Source organism: Cryptomeria japonica, chromosome 11 (genome assembly GCF_030272615.1).
Source record: "Cryptomeria japonica chromosome 11, Sugi_1.0, whole genome shotgun sequence".
NCBI classification, from domain to species: Eukaryota; Viridiplantae; Streptophyta; class Pinopsida; order Cupressales; family Cupressaceae; genus Cryptomeria; species Cryptomeria japonica.
The window spans coordinates 709,556,915-709,575,826 of record NC_081415.1 but is presented as its reverse complement, the minus strand read 5'-3'; the positions used below and the strand labels follow the sequence as shown (position 1 = coordinate 709,575,826).

General features: G+C 32.9%; 1 protein-coding gene across 1 annotated transcript; it reads right to left on the bottom strand.

Annotated features, from left to right (window-relative positions):
* Positions 1-2,139: 2,139 nt before the first annotated feature.
* On the bottom strand, positions 2,140-3,726 carry LOC131061339 (3'-N-debenzoyl-2'-deoxytaxol N-benzoyltransferase). Its single transcript, XM_057994984.1, has 2 exons — positions 3,234-3,726; positions 2,140-3,106 (listed from the first exon to the last, which is right to left on the bottom strand). Exons 1-2 carry the CDS (start codon positions 3,672-3,674, stop codon positions 2,183-2,185), a joined length of 1,365 nt encoding a protein of 454 aa, XP_057850967.1. The 5' UTR covers positions 3,675-3,726; the 3' UTR covers positions 2,140-2,182.
* Between the last annotated feature and the right edge of the window lie 15,186 nt (positions 3,727-18,912).

The window sequence follows — 18,912 nt, the reverse complement described above, 5'->3', positions numbered from 1 at the left end:
TGAAAAATAATTTTTAAACTAAAACAACTCTTAAAAATTAAAATAAATGATATTTTTTATATTTTTTGTTTTTCTTATTTATCTATGGATTTGTTTGTGTGTCTATGTGCCAATGTATATATGTAATATTTTGGATATATATTAAAAAAATGATTTTCATAAAAAATATAATTATAAGTACTTTTTGTCTATATAACACAATATTTCTAGATATATATGATTATGACAACTATTCAATTTTATAAATATATATAAGCAACTAAAATGTCTATTAAAAAGTATTTAGCTTATCGTGTAAATGATGTAAATGATTACTGATGATGATGGCGGTACTTATATGGGTCGTTTAAAAATTATCTCACATACTCTTCAATGATCAAATAATCAATAGTAATTATAGCGCAACTTTGCATGGGGTAATCCTCAAACTCAAAACCAATGGGGTTAATAATTTTCTTAATTTTATTGCTCAAATTTTACTTGTGACTATTGAATTTAGTGGATGCTCTATTTAAAGCAATTTTATATTCAAAAAGTGGTAAATAATAATCTTTTAGTGGTCAAATTTTATTTTTGACAATTGAATTCAATGGACGCTCCATTTAAACATCATATTCTTTAATGGTTAAATAATGAATATCAATTTTCTAGGTTACTCAACAATATTGAAATGTTATGCAATACCCAATTCAAAGAATCAGGTTACCCTCAACCCTATCTTCATAAATATACAAAACTAAGAAAATTTTGTAAATGAAATAATAATTTGACTATTAGCATATACCAATTATCATAGAGTTGTAGATATCTTCGATTTCAAAACTTGCAAAACAATAATGGGTAGGTAATCAACATCTTTCATTTGTATAACATGTAATTTCTCCCCATAAGAACAAGATTGAGTATAGAAAATGAACTGATGGATCCAAAACTACCCATTTTTTGAAGTATTTTGGTTTGTGCTACTTCCTCTCCCTAATTTTGTCTAAGTATTTTAAAGAGACCAAGGGTCATAACTAAACTATAGTTCATTCAATCCCTTGGCTACCTTGGTAAATGAAACTTGATAAAAGTAGTGAATAAATTGTATATTTGACATCATATATGTGGAATGAAGAGTGATGACAACAATCTCCCTATAGTTGAATCAAACACTAACTTCAATAATTTTAGAAGGCTTGATATTTGAAAGATAGGTGTTATTTTTATAATTTTCACATGGACTTTCTAGGTCCATTTGTTTGTTATAAATTGCCTATACTACTAAAATTCCTCTTTTATAAAGCATGCATTGGACATCATTTTTTACAAATGAAAAGAATGTCTTGTAAAAAACATCTATTTGTAAAATTGACCTAAAATCATGAATTACTAAATACATTTATGACCTAAATAGGGACTTAACCATATCCTTATATCCTCACCTATCAGCTAGATACTTTGAGCCATCTCCTCTTATTGAATTGGCATATATTTGTTTTTTTAGGTATCTTATATTTGATTGGTGAAGAAATTAAATTGTGCAAAGTAAAGAGAGGTTTATTAGTCATAGCTATTATATTGTATAACCTAGAGAGAGATATTCAACACTATAAAGTTGAAATTGATATCTTGTGAAGTCATTTTTATATAAATAAAGCTTGAAACAATAAGAATGCACAATCGAAAACTTCTAAAAAATGATTGAAAAGAACACTTAAAAGTTTGACCATAATATTATTCAAAATAGAAGAATAAAATATAGAATAGAAAAGTATTTACTTTCATATGGGGGATGTGAATGTAAACTCAAATAAAATCAAAAGCAATAGATGCACTTTCTTGTTCTAAGCATGGTCTTCAAACCTATGAAAAGGAGCTTCTTTCCTCAAAAAATGTGTTTTCATGCATTATGAGGTTATATTTATGTTGTTTATCTATTAAATTTTACAAATATTTATTTTGATAGGAATAATAAAATTGCTATTGACTATTTAACTGTTGAAGAGTATAGTTTTGAAATACAAAAAAATTAAGATAGAAGAAGATATAAACAATCATTCTAATATAACTAGCATTTGAGATTGAGAAAAAATTAAATTAAAATATGACTGATAATATGAAGGGTGAAAAGAGATTTACAAAAAAGCTTATTGCAAATTTGGTTTTGAATTTTCTATAATTTATTTAAAAATTAAAATATTTAACTATTACATTGATTTTTGAAATCATTTGTAATACATTGGTTGATAGTGGCTTCTACTTCCATTTCAAATAATTGAAATTTTTGTAGGGGCATCCATGCTATTATCTTAAATCCATCAACCTTTTCCTTTGGAGGATGGACAAACATAAAAAAATTTGACACGTTGATTCCATTCTCATTCCAGTGCATAGGGAATACATTCATTGAACTTCCTGACCCAAAGTCGACTTCGTTATATCCCAACCACCTCCAATCACTCAACATTATATTAGCTTGGTCACTAATAATACTAGATGGAAATTGGTCCATATCAATTGTTGATCTAAGATACTTGTTATTTAGTGACATCTTTGTTTTCTTTATAATGTTCACTATATATGAAAGTGGTTGGTTCATGACATCATTGATAGTAGCTTCTGCACATGCCATAACAAAACAATTTCCATAGTATCCATTTGGTAGTGGGGGACTAAATGATCTCCTCACATCTACTGCAAAGATATTTTTTGTACTTTGAGTAACTGGAATTTCAAGTGCTTTGGTCATTGCTCGCCAAATCAAAGCTGCAACAATTTCAAATGTAGTACAATTGTCCATACATTCTTGAATCATTCTTTGTTTCATATATTTAATAGTCTCAGAGTGTAAAATAAGAGACATTTGAATTGATTCTTCATATAATGGAGGTTCCCATGAGTGAGATGTACTCTCTATTTTTTCTTCAAGCAATTTTAAGTCTTGAGTCAATAGATTTCTCGGTTTAAGAAGCTCCCTATCCCATATTGGTTCAATAGAAAGCTTAACATGCCCCCTAGCCATCTCTCCAAGATCTATGAGAAATTTCCCTACCCCTCGTCCATCACATAAAATATGGTAGAAAGTCACTCCTACAACAAAGCCTCCACATGTGAAACGATTTACCTACAGTAAAATTGGTTAGTGAAAAGAAAGAGAATTATATTAATAAAGATGAATAAACGAAGCATTATGTAAAATTTATGAAAATAAAGATAAATCATTTTATTTTATTCTAAAGCAATGTTTTTACCTGGAGAACCATGGGATGTACGTCCTCCATAGCTGTGTCGAAAGGGAACCTAAAAACCAGCTGCTTAAATGATGGCCTCAGCTGCTCCAAATCTCCAAGGATCGACAGGCTCTTATCTACCAGGGTTTCCACAAAAAGAACACCTTCTCCTGTGCACTCCACTTGAAACTTCCCATCTTCTTTCTTTCTCAATCTCCCAGCGAGAGGATAATAATACACCAATACTTTTGATAGTGCATATCGGATTGTTTTTGCAGGATCTGGCAAAACATTTGCACAGCCCTCATACACAAGCAACATATTAACGGCCACTCTCGCAGCTGGCTGGTTATCAAGGTTGGAGAGATATAGAGTGGATCTGGGCGAATCTGGCAGGCATGGTTGCACAAGGCAACTCTCCAAAATTTCCACATTAAACTCTGCTAAGCCTTCCTTCTCCATTCTAATGGAATCCTCCTCTCTTTACTTGCCTAAAAGGATTCAGCAAGCAAATGGTGATGGTTGAAACAAAGATTGCTGTGTAGTGTATATATAAGCCCACTATGACGTGTATATGGAGTCCAGACATGGAAAGAGTGTAAGGTGTTGACTTGGAAAGAGTGTTAGGTGTTGACTAGTGGGCTTCCATACTTGTAGTGGCGGGTCTCACACTATAAAGTTTTTCTGATTTTATCTGGTTACGTTCTCTTTGCACCACTCATATAGATTTTATTTGGTTGCGTTCTCTTTGCACCACTCGTATTTCCTCAAAGGCTTAAGTGGGTGTAATTATATCCTGATAAACATTCTCAAAAAGATGAAGTGTGCACCGACAAAACTCATTCAAAAGCTGCGATAGATAAGACTTGTGTGAAATGCAACATCATGTGGAATGAATTGGGACCATAGCTATCAGTTTTGAATTGACACGCACAAACAAATAAAGCTCAATCTCACCAACTTTACTCTTATTCAATAATGGCAGGAAGCCAACAATGCTCCATCTGCCCTTCTCGAATTGTCACTATACAAAATGTGAAAAGTTTCAGAAAACTATTCGGCTAGCTTTCTCAGGCTACTGTTGTTCCATGGAACGTGCAGATTCATTCCATAGGCTATTTTAGATTACGAAATTTCCAAACGTGTAAGGACACACTTTAACGAAGCCCTTTGTAAAATACCATGTTCACTTCATCTCTATCTGTCTTCAGGCCTCTCACCTTCGATAAAGCGTCTACATTAGTTTCCTAGCTTCGCTTGCATAAATTACACTGTAGAACTATCTTGTGGATTTGGGTATCTACTTATAAAAAAAATTTAGCACTTCTGCAGCCTTATATTTTCTTTATGGAGGAATTTTTATCGTTCTTAAAGGATTTTAGTTATTCCATATGGGAGCATATTCTTTTAGATTGAATTGTTTTCAGTTGAAAGCTATGGATTGAGTGGTATTCATTCTATTTGAGGGCCATGGATTAAAGGGTATCTATTTTGCCGAAATCATCATTTTGGGCACAATCTCGACTATGTCCCTTATGATGTTGGGGCATTGCACTTAGCAAGACTTGATCCTTGGTTGGCTCACTAAAAACCATTCAACTTCATCAATAGATCAATGGTGCATTAATACCTCTTTTTATTTCAAAAGATGATAGCTTATTGAAAAATATGATTATGATGAGAGGCTACAGATCTTGCCTTCCACCAGCATTAAGTTTTTTGCAACAATATCTTTCCTAACTTAATATATATGTGTTGTCTAGTGGAGAGGGCTCCATAGTAGTGCACCCTATATTAGTAGATTATATGGAAATATATGTACAATGTTGGTTATAGAGATTTATATTGTCAAGAAATTAATGGTGTTGACAATATAAGTCTTTTGTTTCACCGTCATTATGCCTCATCAAATATATGCCATTGCCATGCTTTTTTTGAGGTGTCATAATATATAAAAAAATTATGCACAAAGTCATGTTTTGTTGGCATGCTAATGTGACATTACATTATTTATTACATTTTGGATCTAATGGGTACATTTTAAATACTTATTTGTTAGTATTGGGTGTTCAATTATTAAGTCCTCTCTTATAATTAAAAGTACTGTGGTATGTAAAATATTGAAAGTTAAATGTACAAGTACTATCACAACTAAAATTATCCGTCCAATTATTAAGTCTACCATCGATTCCTTGTCAATTACTTGGCTTTTAAACTCCTCCATTCAATTTAAGAATTTTTAATTATATTTATTGTCATTAAACACCTATTAGTTGTGGATATTGTCTAGTACACTAGGTCCTGCCAATAAGTCAATTCTGACTTGGCTTTGAGAAGAAACTAAATTAAAAAAAAAAGTTAGAGGCCTCAACATTTATAACATCTAATGTTTCATTTCTTGACATGTTAACCAATTCAATGCCATATGTATCAAACAATTTACTTGTGTCTCAAACACCATTCTTATATATTTTCAAAGTATCATCCTTTGCTACATAAATATTTGTTACCAATTATATGATGAGCTCTAAATATCCTAGGATATTACTAGAGTTTATTTTATGTTTGTGGCGAATGTTCATGTCAAGTGTTAGTTCATCATATTTAGTTGGAAATCTGAGTTATGTTGTTATTGATGTCAAACTTGTTGGTTTGAATGTGGTATTGTCTGGATAGTCTTGTGTTGTGCAAACTACTAGTAGTGACAATTGGTGACATATGTTGTGCTTACATGCAGAGTCTCTAGAAGATCGATGTAGCAAAAGTTTCAATATGTAGGAATGAGTATTTAATGCTCTAGTGAAAGAATGTTTTGTTAAGGAGATTGTGAATACTATGGTGTGTGAAACTGGATATAATGTTAATGTTTTATGAATGGTGTATTATCAATTTTCCAGGTCCTCTGGTTGCTCAAATGATGAGATTAGTTGTTGTTGTTCTTTGACAGTGAGAGTGCTTGTCAAACTAGTTTTAAATTTGATCAGTGGCTTTTGGATGTGCGATTTCAAGTGTTGTGGTTTGGAGGACATGCTTATTTGGTTTGTGCAGTATTCTGATTTGAATCTCTAGTGTTGTTTTTGTTCTATAAGTGAGTTATGATGGTTTGTGCTTGGCATGGTCAGTTGTTTTGGGTCTCAGTGTGACCAGATGGATCATCTTGTTTGGATCATTCTTTTTGGGTCCGGATATGCATTGGAGTTCGAGTTAGAATATTATTTTTGATGCACCTTGATTTGATCTTGGTGAGACATCGTTCTCGGTATTGGTACCAGTTGGTTTTGGCTATGAATGGAATCGGGTTGCGGGTGATTTCTGTGACTTGCGGATTGATGTTGCTTTGAGCCTTGTTTGATGTTCCCGGAAGGACCGTGTGATTGGAAGTTGTTCTTGGTGACTTGGGCCAAAGTGTCATTGTATATATGTTTCATCATGAACCGGTTGGTCTTTGTCCGACTTGATTGAGTTGTTAATGCTTGCAGATGGTATAAAGGGAAAGTTTAGAGATTCATTTCAGGATAGAAGACAAAGGACAAAGATTGAAGAAATGAGAGATCGCGTGAAGATGTAATTTCTGGAAAGATTCTGGTCTAAGGGGACTGAAGTCCGGATCAGTGCAGAATAGTACAAACTGTTGTCGGAGACCTATTTGTCGAGCACAAGATTTGCGGATCTTAGATTTGTATGTTGATGAAATGTTTTGTAAACCTGGGCTGTGGTCCAACATGTGTAACCACTAAAGGCTTATGTCATTCATTCACTGATTGTAATGATGGATTTATTCGTTACCGATTATATCGTGTGTTGCTTCTACTGGTTAGGGTTGTTTACCGGTTAGACCTTATGTTCTATTATTGGTTGTCAGTATCTTGCATTGTGTTTTGTGTTAAGCTGATATCTTTCATTGAGTTTTGTGTTATGAGTTGCAATGCGAGGATGTCCTTCATTGGATCTCCCTACCTTGACTATACCAAGTGGAATCCGAGAATCAAGTAACTAGATTGTGCATAGAAGATAGATTTCACAATTCAAAGTCCCGGTTGTGACCTATTATGTATGTTATACCATGCTTGTGAGCTAGTATGTTGTAACCCAATTGTTACCAGTTGGATGTAATCAATTTTCTTGCAATAAAAGAATCTATTCTGCATTGCCTCCATCATATCTTTGTGTTCATGTTGTGTTTACTCTTGCTGACCGGTCTAGATTGATCTATTTGAGGTCCCTCCTCACCAATGACTACTTTAGTTTTGGGTCTCACCATGGTGTGTGGAAATTTGCATTAGGTAATTTACATTGGAAGATTCTTTTAGGCTGACCGATTGTCGAGTTTTATTATTTATGTACATGTTTCATTTGGAACTGACTTTGGAAGATCTGTTAGGGTATGTGATTCTTTGGAATGAACTTAGAAGGATGTTTGATGTTGTTTTTGGGTCCCCTCTTTCTCTTGGAGTGGATTGTATTGGATATTATTGGTTTGAATGACCTAGATTATGAAATTTTATATACTCTATATTGGGTCAACCTAGTTGAGAGTTTTAATGAATGTATTTGTATATAAGGATGAGTAAATGTATGTGTTGATGTGTTAAAAAGAGTGGGATTTGTTTGAAATGATGTGATGTGGATGTGAATCATATGCAAATAGATTTGATGTAAAAGGTGTGCAAAAGTTAGTTGAGAAGAGATTTTGACAGTGTTCGGTAACAAAGTTTGAAATTAAATGTATTTTCCTAGATATTGGACACCTAACATAGGTTCAAGGTAAATTTCATGTTTAGGATATCTTAGTAATTTTCAATTCAGCTATTCCTAATGAAAGATAGTGTGTCTCTCTTGGAAGTTCTCTGCAACTTTCCCCGAAGCATTGAGTTTTAGTTGTACAAGTCCATTATATTTTTCCCTAAGATTTTGTGCCTTAGCTAGCAAGTCAAGAGTAATGATCTCCTTGGACTATGGCCTAATGATTGTAATAATCTATATCTGTATTGTGAGTGTGATTCTCATTGTAGGTTTTAGACTCTCCTTGGGTTTTCCAAGTAAATCTGGTGTTCATGAGTTGATTGTGTTTTGTTATTTGATAATTTTATTAAAATAATATATTAGCTATGGTTTGAAGTTTAATAGATCAAAAATAAAGTTGTGTTAGAGATCTAGACTAATTCACCCCCTATTAGTCTTGTTGTTTGTTCAACAATTGGTATTAGATCCATGTCCCTTCTTGAGAAGCTTAACCACTTGAGAGAGATCCAGAATGGGGCAGGATTTGAATTTCAAATCACCAAAGTTTGAAGGTACAAATTACTTTAATTGGAAAGAGAGAATGGAATTTCACTTGGAGACTTTATTGAAGGGAATATGGGAAATTATAAAGACTAGTTATATTGCTCCACATAATAGTCCTCCATGGACAAATTATTTTGAGAATAATACAAAGGCTAGGGTTTCTTTTGTCAAATTCCTAAGTGATGAAGTGCTTGGCAAGGTTGTGGGATTGAATATTGATAAAGAAATTTGGGACAAGCTGAGAAGTGTATATTAAGTTTATATGAAGACAAAGAAAACTAAATTGACAAATCTAAAGCACAAATTTGAGAACCTATGGATGTCTGATGAAGAGATCATCGAAGGCTACATACATAGGGTAAATGAAGTTGTAAATTTGATCAAAGGCTCCGGTGGAAAAATAGAAGAAAGCGATGTTGTGAGAAAAGTGTTGTTGACAGTTCCTAAACCCTATAAGCCCAAGAGGTTTTCTCTTGAAGAGAGTCATGATCTGGATAAGTACACACTGGACCAACTTCTTGGTTCACTATTTGTTTTTGAGATTGTTGAAATGGATGATATCAAAAAGAAAAGGAGAGAAGCGACATTCTATATTTCAAAGAATCTTGAAGATGAATCAAAACCAAGTGAAGATTTTTATGAGTTTGAAAAAAACTTTTTAAGAAGAATGAAAAGAGGAACCGTAATGTACAAAGGTAAGTTACCTCTAAAATGATTTAATTGTGATAGAATTTCTCATTATACTTCTATATGTATGTATAAGGAAGATTACAAAAGATCTAATGATGATGAAAGGAAGGACAAATAGAAAGTAGTGACAAGAATAAGAAGACAAATGACTAAGATAAAGTAAAAAGAGGATTTTGTTCAATGGAGACACACTTATCTAAAGATAAATATGGTGATGATTCAAATGACTAATTCTTGTTCTTGTCTATAAAGGAGAAGGATAAAGGAAGGTCTAGAAGACCAAAAAATATGAAGAACAATGAAAACCTTGTAATAGGAAAAGTTGCTTTGCATACTAAAGTGGAACCAATGGCTTGGATTATTCGAGTTTGGATGCTCAAATCACATGGCATGAGATAAAGGGAAGTTCATTAACCTTGAAAAGTATGATGGAGGATTGGTGAAATTTTTAGGAGAGGAAGTTGCACCTATTTGTGTAAAAAGAAGCATTATAATTGATGGTAAGCATAAGACTGAAGATGTTTACTATGTCAAAGGTTTGAGACATAATTTATTTAGTGTAAGTCAAAAGTGAAATAAAGGTTGTCAGGTCATATTTAAAGATTCGGGATGTGTGATCAGAAAAGTTCAAGTTCTATAAGATTGGTTGCATAATGTGTTATAACAAATGGAAATGTTTACCTGAAGCAATTTAGTTAATTTTCTTAATTATTTAATCTTTCTTAAAGCAATTTTACTTGAAGCACCATGGGATCCTCAATAGCTATATTGGAAGGAAACCTAAAAAGAAGCTTCTTAAGTGATGGCTCGAGCTTGTCCAAATCTCCAAGGACTGACAACCGGGTGGGTGCAAGAAGTTGAGTCCCACTTTTGGGCAAAAAGTGGAAGTGTTTTCCCTATTTTTCAAATTTTTTGTCGATTGATGTCAAAATTTGAGGTACTTAGAGTTTGAATCTGAAAAAACTTTAGTAATAGAAAATGTAGTGCTCGGAGTCTAATTTTCAAATATGTAATTTATTTCAATACCCACATGGTACAAATTGATTTTTTGTAGGCATATTTAAAAACCACTTTTTCAAAATGCATGTTTCAGGACCATACCATACATGTACGACCACCATATTTTGACATAAATAAAAGAATTTTTGCAAATCCTTATGGGAAAAGATACCCAATATACCAAATATTGATGAGAATATTTTTTCTTATTTTTTTATTGAATATATTTTTTTTAATTAATTTTTAATTGACTATAAAGTACATTTTCAAAACATCTGGTGTACGACCACCATAATTTGATGAAAATTTTATATTTTGTAATTTTTTCTTTTTTAATCTTCAAAAAAATTGTATGTAGATTGATGTCATATAATTTATTTTCAAAAAAACCTTAAAAAAAAAAAGTTATTAAAGTTTTACTAAATCTCACTATTTTACATTTAGGTACCACTTTTGATTAATAAATAATACAAAAATAGTAAAACTAATCATAACACTATGAAATTTACATTTTTGAAATTAGGACAGTGAGAAATCTAATGGTTTTTTGTTTCATCAAAAAATATGATCAGGAAGACCTTCAAAAAATTATAGCAATGCAGAAATCTAGTATTCCAGTGCCTCAGCCATTTTTTTGGAGGTCCAAGCATAGGCTTGGTCCCACCAAGCCTAACCCGAAGCCAAAATCGAGGCATAGGTGTGTTTCCCGCTCCATCTTTTATGAAACAGGCACCCGTTATTTAAAATTCAAAAAATGGGAACCCGTTTTGAAATTTATAGTACTTTAAGAAACATGTGCCTGTTTTTAGAAACGGGTACACATTTTTAGAAATGGGTGCCCGTTTTTAGAAACGGGTGCTCATTTTTAGAAATGTGTGCCCATTTCTAAAAATTGTGCACCCATTTCTCTACGGTGGTTCGATCCTAAACGGGCACCCATTTTTCAAAACATGCACCCATTTTATTTTTATGGGTCAGGGCTTTGAAGCTAAACGGGTGCCCATTTCTTAAAAAACGGGCACTCGTTTCTAGGGGCAAACTTTTTTTCTCATAGACTTCCATGGAATTGGGACCCAACTTCTTGCACCCACCCAACCTCTTATCTACCATGGCTTCCACAAACGAAACACCTTCTCCCGTGCACTCCACTTGAAGTGTCCCATCTTAACTTGTAATTTCATAGTGCATTTATTTTAAATGAATATTTATAAGAGATAGTATTAAGTACTAATGTTTATATACATGATCTATTTAAAATTTGATGTCTAAGGAGGAGATATCACAAGTATAGGATGCCACCCTCTTGGTTATTTCATTTGGCCTTCATGGCTATGCGATATATATTTTTGAACTTAGTTGTTTACATTTTTTATTGTATACATGCTTGTCATTTAAATTGCCATTAATATTTGTTACCCCTCATTTTGGCTAAGTTGAAATAACCCTTTAATTCAATAAGCATCTTATTCGTCCCATGCATTAAGTCCTTTAGATCCTAATTTACCCAATCGGCTGATCAACCTTTTTCCAAGCATCTTCTCAATTATGTCAAAAGGGGTCCCACCTTATTTTATTGGATTATAGCTATGTAATGGAAGCTTAACCTACTATATTTTGTTATCATTAATTCTTGTTCAACCTAATACCCAATCCTCAATAGTGTTGTGTCAGTGGGCTCCTCACGAGACATATCAACCGATTGCACTTTAGGGATTTTTCAGCACACACTTCTCTTATTCTGTAGTTCTTAAAGAGAGTGATATCTCGATACTCCGATGGTAGTAAGTCTCATGACTAGCAACTGCATGGTGATATCAACATGGTATCAACTTGTAACGTGCATTAGGTGGAGCATTAATTAAAAAGTCTCTTTTCAAATATCAAGGTAGTACGACACTCGTCAAAATGCATGAATTCATTAATCTTTGCATGCATAGGTATGTCACCTTTGTTCTTGTCATTTACATTCAAAATGTCTAGAGAATACGAAGGAGTGTTAAAGCGAAAGCATAGAATCAGGTTTGAGGAGAAAAGTTTTCCTTGTTCGAATTTTTTAAATTTTTAGTTTTCTTGTTGTTAGGATAGAGAAAGTTTGTTAATTCAGTGTTCATGAATATTTGTTCTTCTCATAGTTCCCCTATGTTAAATCATCCCAATTCTAGTTTTCATCCATTGTTAGAAACCCTAGCATTTGTTTTCCTAGTTTCTATGATTCCCAAAAGAACTTAGCTAATTGAAAACAAGCTGGGCTTCATTAATGACACATTAATAGGGCCATTCACACTACATGATATTCACAAGAGGTTGCACAACACAAAAAGATCCCCCATTGCTCAAAAAGATATAGAATTCACTTTATCTCAAGCTAGCTATTACCCACTTGTTGTTGCATGTCCAAAATTAGTATTCACCTATTTGTAGCATTATTATCCTGATTCCCATGAGGTTCAGAGCACTAATTAGACTGTGATAGCTAGAATTGACATAGATAGTGTTTCTCTTGCGTTGCATATTCTTGAGAGACAAAATGAAGTAAATTTGTCTTTACAATCGAGATGGCAATCCTTTTAGAAAATAGATGGATTGGTTTCTTGATACCATCGCTCAGGGTTGGTTAAAAATTCCTCAACTAGGCAAGTCCAAATTGCCCTCTTGTGTGAAAACCGAGCTATTCAGGGATGATATTATGGATTTTTTTTTTTGTTGTGTCATGTAGTTGGCAAGCCTGGGATGAAATTTTTTGAAGAGTTGATGTGTCATTTCATTCTCGCTATCTATGATGATTGAAATCAAATTGACTAGGCAAAATTGATAAATAACTCATTCCATTGGAAACTTACATGTTTAAATGATAGGAAATAGTTTCATTTATGCTCTGTATTGCTCTATGTGTTGACTATTGGAAGGATGTTTTGGTGAGGGTTAAAACAAGTGGGTAACCATAAAAATGGTGCTCCTTTTTATAATTGTTTTCCCCAGTTACAGATCGAAGAAGGCATGTAGAACTTTTCCTACATCCATGATGCCTTCCTCATGATGCTTATAAAATATATGGAGGGAAACCCTGAGAATAGAATTTTACAAGAAGCTAAATCTCTAATTCAAAATTATGGCAGCTTCTACATTTAGATCAAGAGTTTCTCGTACTTGAGAGTCCGTGGTTATAAAAAGGTACCTATGAAATTACCCACTTATGCCTTTGATTATCTTGTTTTCCTGGAACTTTGCTGCGAGACAATGTTTGCAAATAATAAATATGTACAAATGAGAAAGAAGGGATATTCTTTTCCAATAAGTTTATCTTATTTTTCATGCAAAAACAATGAGTCTGCTAAATTCTCTAATACGTTTCTTGTTGAGCTTGGTTTTCGTTCTTTGCCTCTGAGAGCCCATTTTTATACTAAGGGCTATGTCCAACAAAATTTATATGGGGCCACTCAATATTTTCATGTGCCAAAGTTAGAGGAATTTTGGGAGGATTGTGCTGATGAAAAGGAGGTCTTTAGGAGAAGTTTCATGAGACTAACATTAAGTCAGATGGTAGCTTTCAATGCCATTCCTTTAGCTCCTGAAAATGTTGTGGATGATGGTTCAAATATGATAGATAACTCATATCAGAATGTTGTTTTACCTTCTTTCTAGTGGCCCAAAAATGAAGAAGAGATAGATGTTAAGGCTAGAAATTTTCAAGTTCTGAATAGGTCATAGGTTTGGTTAAATCATATGGTTAAAACAAATTCTATCTCCTCCTCATAGAAAGGAACACACAAGGAAACCGATGCAATTGTTCAAACCTATGAAAGGGAAATAGGGAAATTGATATTAGAGGCTAGCACATCTCAAGCAAACTCATAGTCTAGTGGAGCTAATAACCCCCCTGAGAAAAATCAGAAACTTAAATTTGTTTGTGAAGCAACTACTTTAACACCACCAAAGAAGAAAAGAAGAACCTTGCAGATTAGTTCCAATGAAGAAGATAATTTGTTTCTTGATCAATTAGGAGAGAAAAATCCTCTAGTTTCCCTAATTTATGATGAAGATCCATAGACACCCGCATCTAATACTCCCGTGTTGACACTTGACACCTCCACTAATACTTTGGCTATTAAAAGTTCAACAAACACTTCGTCTACTTCATGGCTCAAGAAGGCAATTGAGAAACAGAAGAAACAATACTCACTAGTCATTGAGATTAGGTTGATACAATAACACACCTATTAGGGGAAACACCTAAACCTAAGAAGGCAAGGATAATGGATAGGATGATCATGGACCCACAAACAAAGCATCATGTGCTGGAGATTGTTGATCCTAGCATAGACAAAAATGAACAAGAAATCAAAGAAGGAGAATTCAACATAAGTAAAGTTGATATGGGTCCCTTGATAATTGAAGGTGATATTTATCTTGTCAAACACTCTGTTGTTATTTTATCTAAAATAACAAAATCTATAGAAAGGAAGAATCGGGAGCTTGCACAGTATGTAGACACCCTCACTTCTTTCACTCGGTTTGCTTGGTCTGCCAAAAAGTTTGTAGCTAGTTCATCTTTAGGAGAGTCTATCATAGAACATCAACTTTGATTAGTTGGAACTTGTCAAATGATCACAATCCATAGCCAAAGAAGTCAATGGTTGGGCTAGTCAAGTAATATTAAAAGGGTTGTCATTTATTGATCATGGCTTGCAAAATTATGACACTCTTAATGCGATGATCTTTGTTCACCAAGTTGAACTACAAAAGAAAAAAAATAAACTAGTTGCTTATCTGCCGCCCTTCTAGAGATGTAAGAAATTATCAAATTACCCCCTAGTGTCTTAATTTTGGAGTATACCATCGAGGACCTTGATGTAGATAACATTGCCATGTGGATGGAAATGTTAGACTGGAAACACCATGTTACGAATGAATTCCAATCCCATCTTACAACTTCAGTGATTCAGAATGTAAATCTTCAATGGGACTTGAAGAGAACTTTTGATACAATCAGTATAAATATACTTGGATATGATGGAAAGGAGTTGTTAGGAGGGGAAATAGTGAGAAGAGCTTAAATCATCAGAAAGTGGAAGATAGTCTCTCTGCAGCTAATGCTAGATCTAAATCTTTGGAACATTTAAAAGACGTGATGATGGTGTTAAATCATGTTAGTGAAGAAGTCAAGGATATTCCTGAAAAAATTGTTGAAGCCAGCTAGAAGATCACTAATAGGGGGATTAGAGTTGGAGCCACGGTTAAACCTGCAACAGAGAATATATTACCAATTCTCTCCAATTTTTAGAGCATACAGAAGAAAAGTAAACCCACAGGTGGTACAACAACTCTAGGACAATGTAACAGATGCAAAAATAGATCAAGAGATAACAAATGATGCTATGAGATTGAAAGATGAAGAAGCAGATGGGGACGTGGTAGCTTATTTTCTTGTTCTTTAGTTAGTTTTCTTATTTTTCAAGGATTTGGCTCAAAACTATTGGTCCCAGTGGACTGTTTATTTTTAAGTGATGTTTTAAACTCTTTAGTGGCTTGTCCTCAAGAAGCTATTATTTTTATAGTTTGATGTGGAACTATTTAAGGATGGTAGGGGTTCTGATTTTTGGCTGAAACTATTTGGATTTTTCAGTTGACAGTAGCATTGCAGTTTGAGGAAATCTTAATAGAATTTTGTTTGAAGGAGACTTTGTGCCAGTTCAATTGGATTTCTAATCTACATCCGATGCTATCATCAATATTTATATCTGGATAATTCATTGAAGGTGGGAATATTTGTTCTTGATTTTAGACTTTGTGCTATAGTGGAGAATAGTTTCCTGTGTTATTTTTAATTTGAGGTGAATGTGATGCATGTTATTGTTACTGATCTCTTTACGAGTTAATCATTTACTAGTGGAAATCATTGTATGAATGTTAATGGATGATTTTTGTTTAAGTTACATGAAGATTGATTTTTACACTTTGATGTGAAGATCATGTTTGGTTAATCTCATCTTTATTTTCCACTTTAGGTTTGTAAAGTTTTCCTTTCCTGCTTTCTCGTTAAAAGCAAACCCATTGAAAATATAAATTCATATCATAACAGGGATTTGTACCTCTCAAAATTAATTGCAACTTATTGAACTATTGTTAATAGTTTGTTCTTTTGTTCGGGCTGGGAGTCAACATTTTCATATTTTTTAAGAGAACAAAATATGTTAACCAACAATGCTAACTTTCATGTTTATCCTATTTTACTCTTGTATGAAACACCTAATGTGAGTGTCATGCCACACAATCTAGACTCTGGAAGCACAATCGCATACAAGGGAAAGGTAATTGTAAATAAATTTGATTGAATTAAGAGTTAAAAGAGCTCATAATGATTATACATGTCTACATATATTGATAGTTTCACATACTTGTCATTTTTATGTATAGGGAATTGTTGGTTTCACATCCTTGTTGATTTCTTTCACAATACCTGAAGAAGAGATGCCTCAAGTATGTATTTATTTTGTTTTGTTTTTAGTAAATATGTTCCTATCATTGACAATTATATGCTGACTTGTATCAATGTTATATTTGTGAACATAGATAGGTTGTCTACAAAAATCTTGATAACATCCCAAGTATCTACCACATGCATATTCTAGGACTCTCGATCGTCCTAAGAGAAGACGTGGATTTGAGGTAATCAAGAATTCAATTTTGGAGTTCAATTATAGTTAAATGTATATTGAATTTGATGTTAATTTTTCAAATTTAAATTATATAATATAACTAATCTCAATTGTGATTTAAATTTTTCTTGTGCAAGATCCTTCAGAGCCAAAGAGTTCTTTGAAGAGGATCAATTTTGACGATCCATCAATATTTTAGGATGTGATAGATACATTTTGGGATACATACATTTCTATTTGGCATGGATATTTTATATATGGACATACACTTACATATATTGACATACATTTTGTTTGAGTTGACGTTTATGCCATTTTTGTATATGAACATATACTTATAATTATTTGACAATCTGATATATAAAAGTTGAGATTCTATATAATTTGTTCCTCATGTGCATGTCTTAATTCTTTGAAACTTTAATCTTCAATGTAATAATGAACACTTTTCATTGTGAAAGCTTGTCATTTAAACAATCATTTCTATAGAAAAAGAACCAATCATCTCTAGGACATAAAAATAGATCTAGCAAGTCTCTCGATGATCTCAAAAGTTGCATTGCACCACACTCCTGCAACATTTAGTTAGTACGCAAAGAAGAAGGAATATAGAATAATAGTTCATGGTACATTGAAAAATCCATGCTGTATTTGCAAAAATAAGCATTACAAATCTTAAGAGGTACACAATAAAATAAATTCAAAGATTCAAAAGCCCTTTGTGAGATTTGCAAAGTTGGATGTGTTTCACAAAATCTTTTGTACAACATTGTTTGGCTTGATTCCAAGAAATGTTTAGGATGTGGTGTACAGTCTTGATTTCCAATTATTAACTTTACAACATCCTTTACATGGGGTTATACTTTAGAGCTAGAGTGCCAAAATTGTTGAATTTCCTCCTTTACATTATCGGTCAACTTATTATCAACATGTGGAAGACTCCCACCAAAAGCACATGTATCATTTTGAAAAAGGTCGCTGCATCTTTCTCTTCTTGCAAGCTCTCTATCCAAACTTTACAATTTATGTTCAAATTAATACAAGTTTGTCTCATAAAGCGAGCCTTTATGATGGCTTACTAAGGAGGTTGTAATCACTCTCTAAACAACTCTCTTATATTTTTCCTTGCTATTCTTTTCAATAGAAATTTGAAAGCATTTAAAATATTTTTGACAATAATAGAATATTTCTTTGTTTTCTTGTTCACACGAATATTCAATTTGGCTAGAAAAGGTCTCATTTCATCTTTAGTAATTGTACAAAAAGTTGGTATTTCTCGGTCAATGTCTTACTGCTAAAATATTGGTTGAAAAGTTTTGCAGCCCAAAATCGAACAATTTGTGTTGACCTGTTGCCTTCATGTTTGTCTGTAACATTCTCATCAATTTCAAGTAACCATTTTGGGGTTCTTGAAGGCATAGAATTTAGAATTTGTCTTTCTTCCATGGGAGGTCTTCATTTCTCATGTAATTTGGTAATACATAATGTTCACTTCGTTCAACATTTTAATCTTTAATGTCAATTCAAAAAATTTCACCTTCAATGTCAATTCCCACATTTTCACTTTTAATTCCCACATTTTCATCTCTAAATTAAATATCATGTTGAACATTTTGAATATCAATTTCAACATTTTCATTCCCAATTTGAATATCATGCTCAAAATTTTGAATATCATGCTCAACATTTGCATATTAAATTTCTTCTTCACTTGAAATAACATTTGCAGAGGCTTCACCAATATTTGACATAACTTTTCTTCTCTTCCTATGACTTTCTCTATCTCTTTGTCTATATGTTCAATTTTCTCTTTTGAAAGTCTTCTTTTATGTTTTTGTTTTCGATGATTGCTACTCCCTATTATACCTCCACAATGATGCTAAAAAATGATTGCTAATAACCTATGTTTTTCACCTCTAAAAAGAATGTAAGGCCGTTAGAATGCTCAAAATAGCCCAATGTCCTCTTTTGTGTTGACCAGGTATTAGATATCCTAATATTAGATATCTGCTATTATCGAAATACGATATCCTTCCATCTTTTCATATGGGTACCAACAATTTCATTGG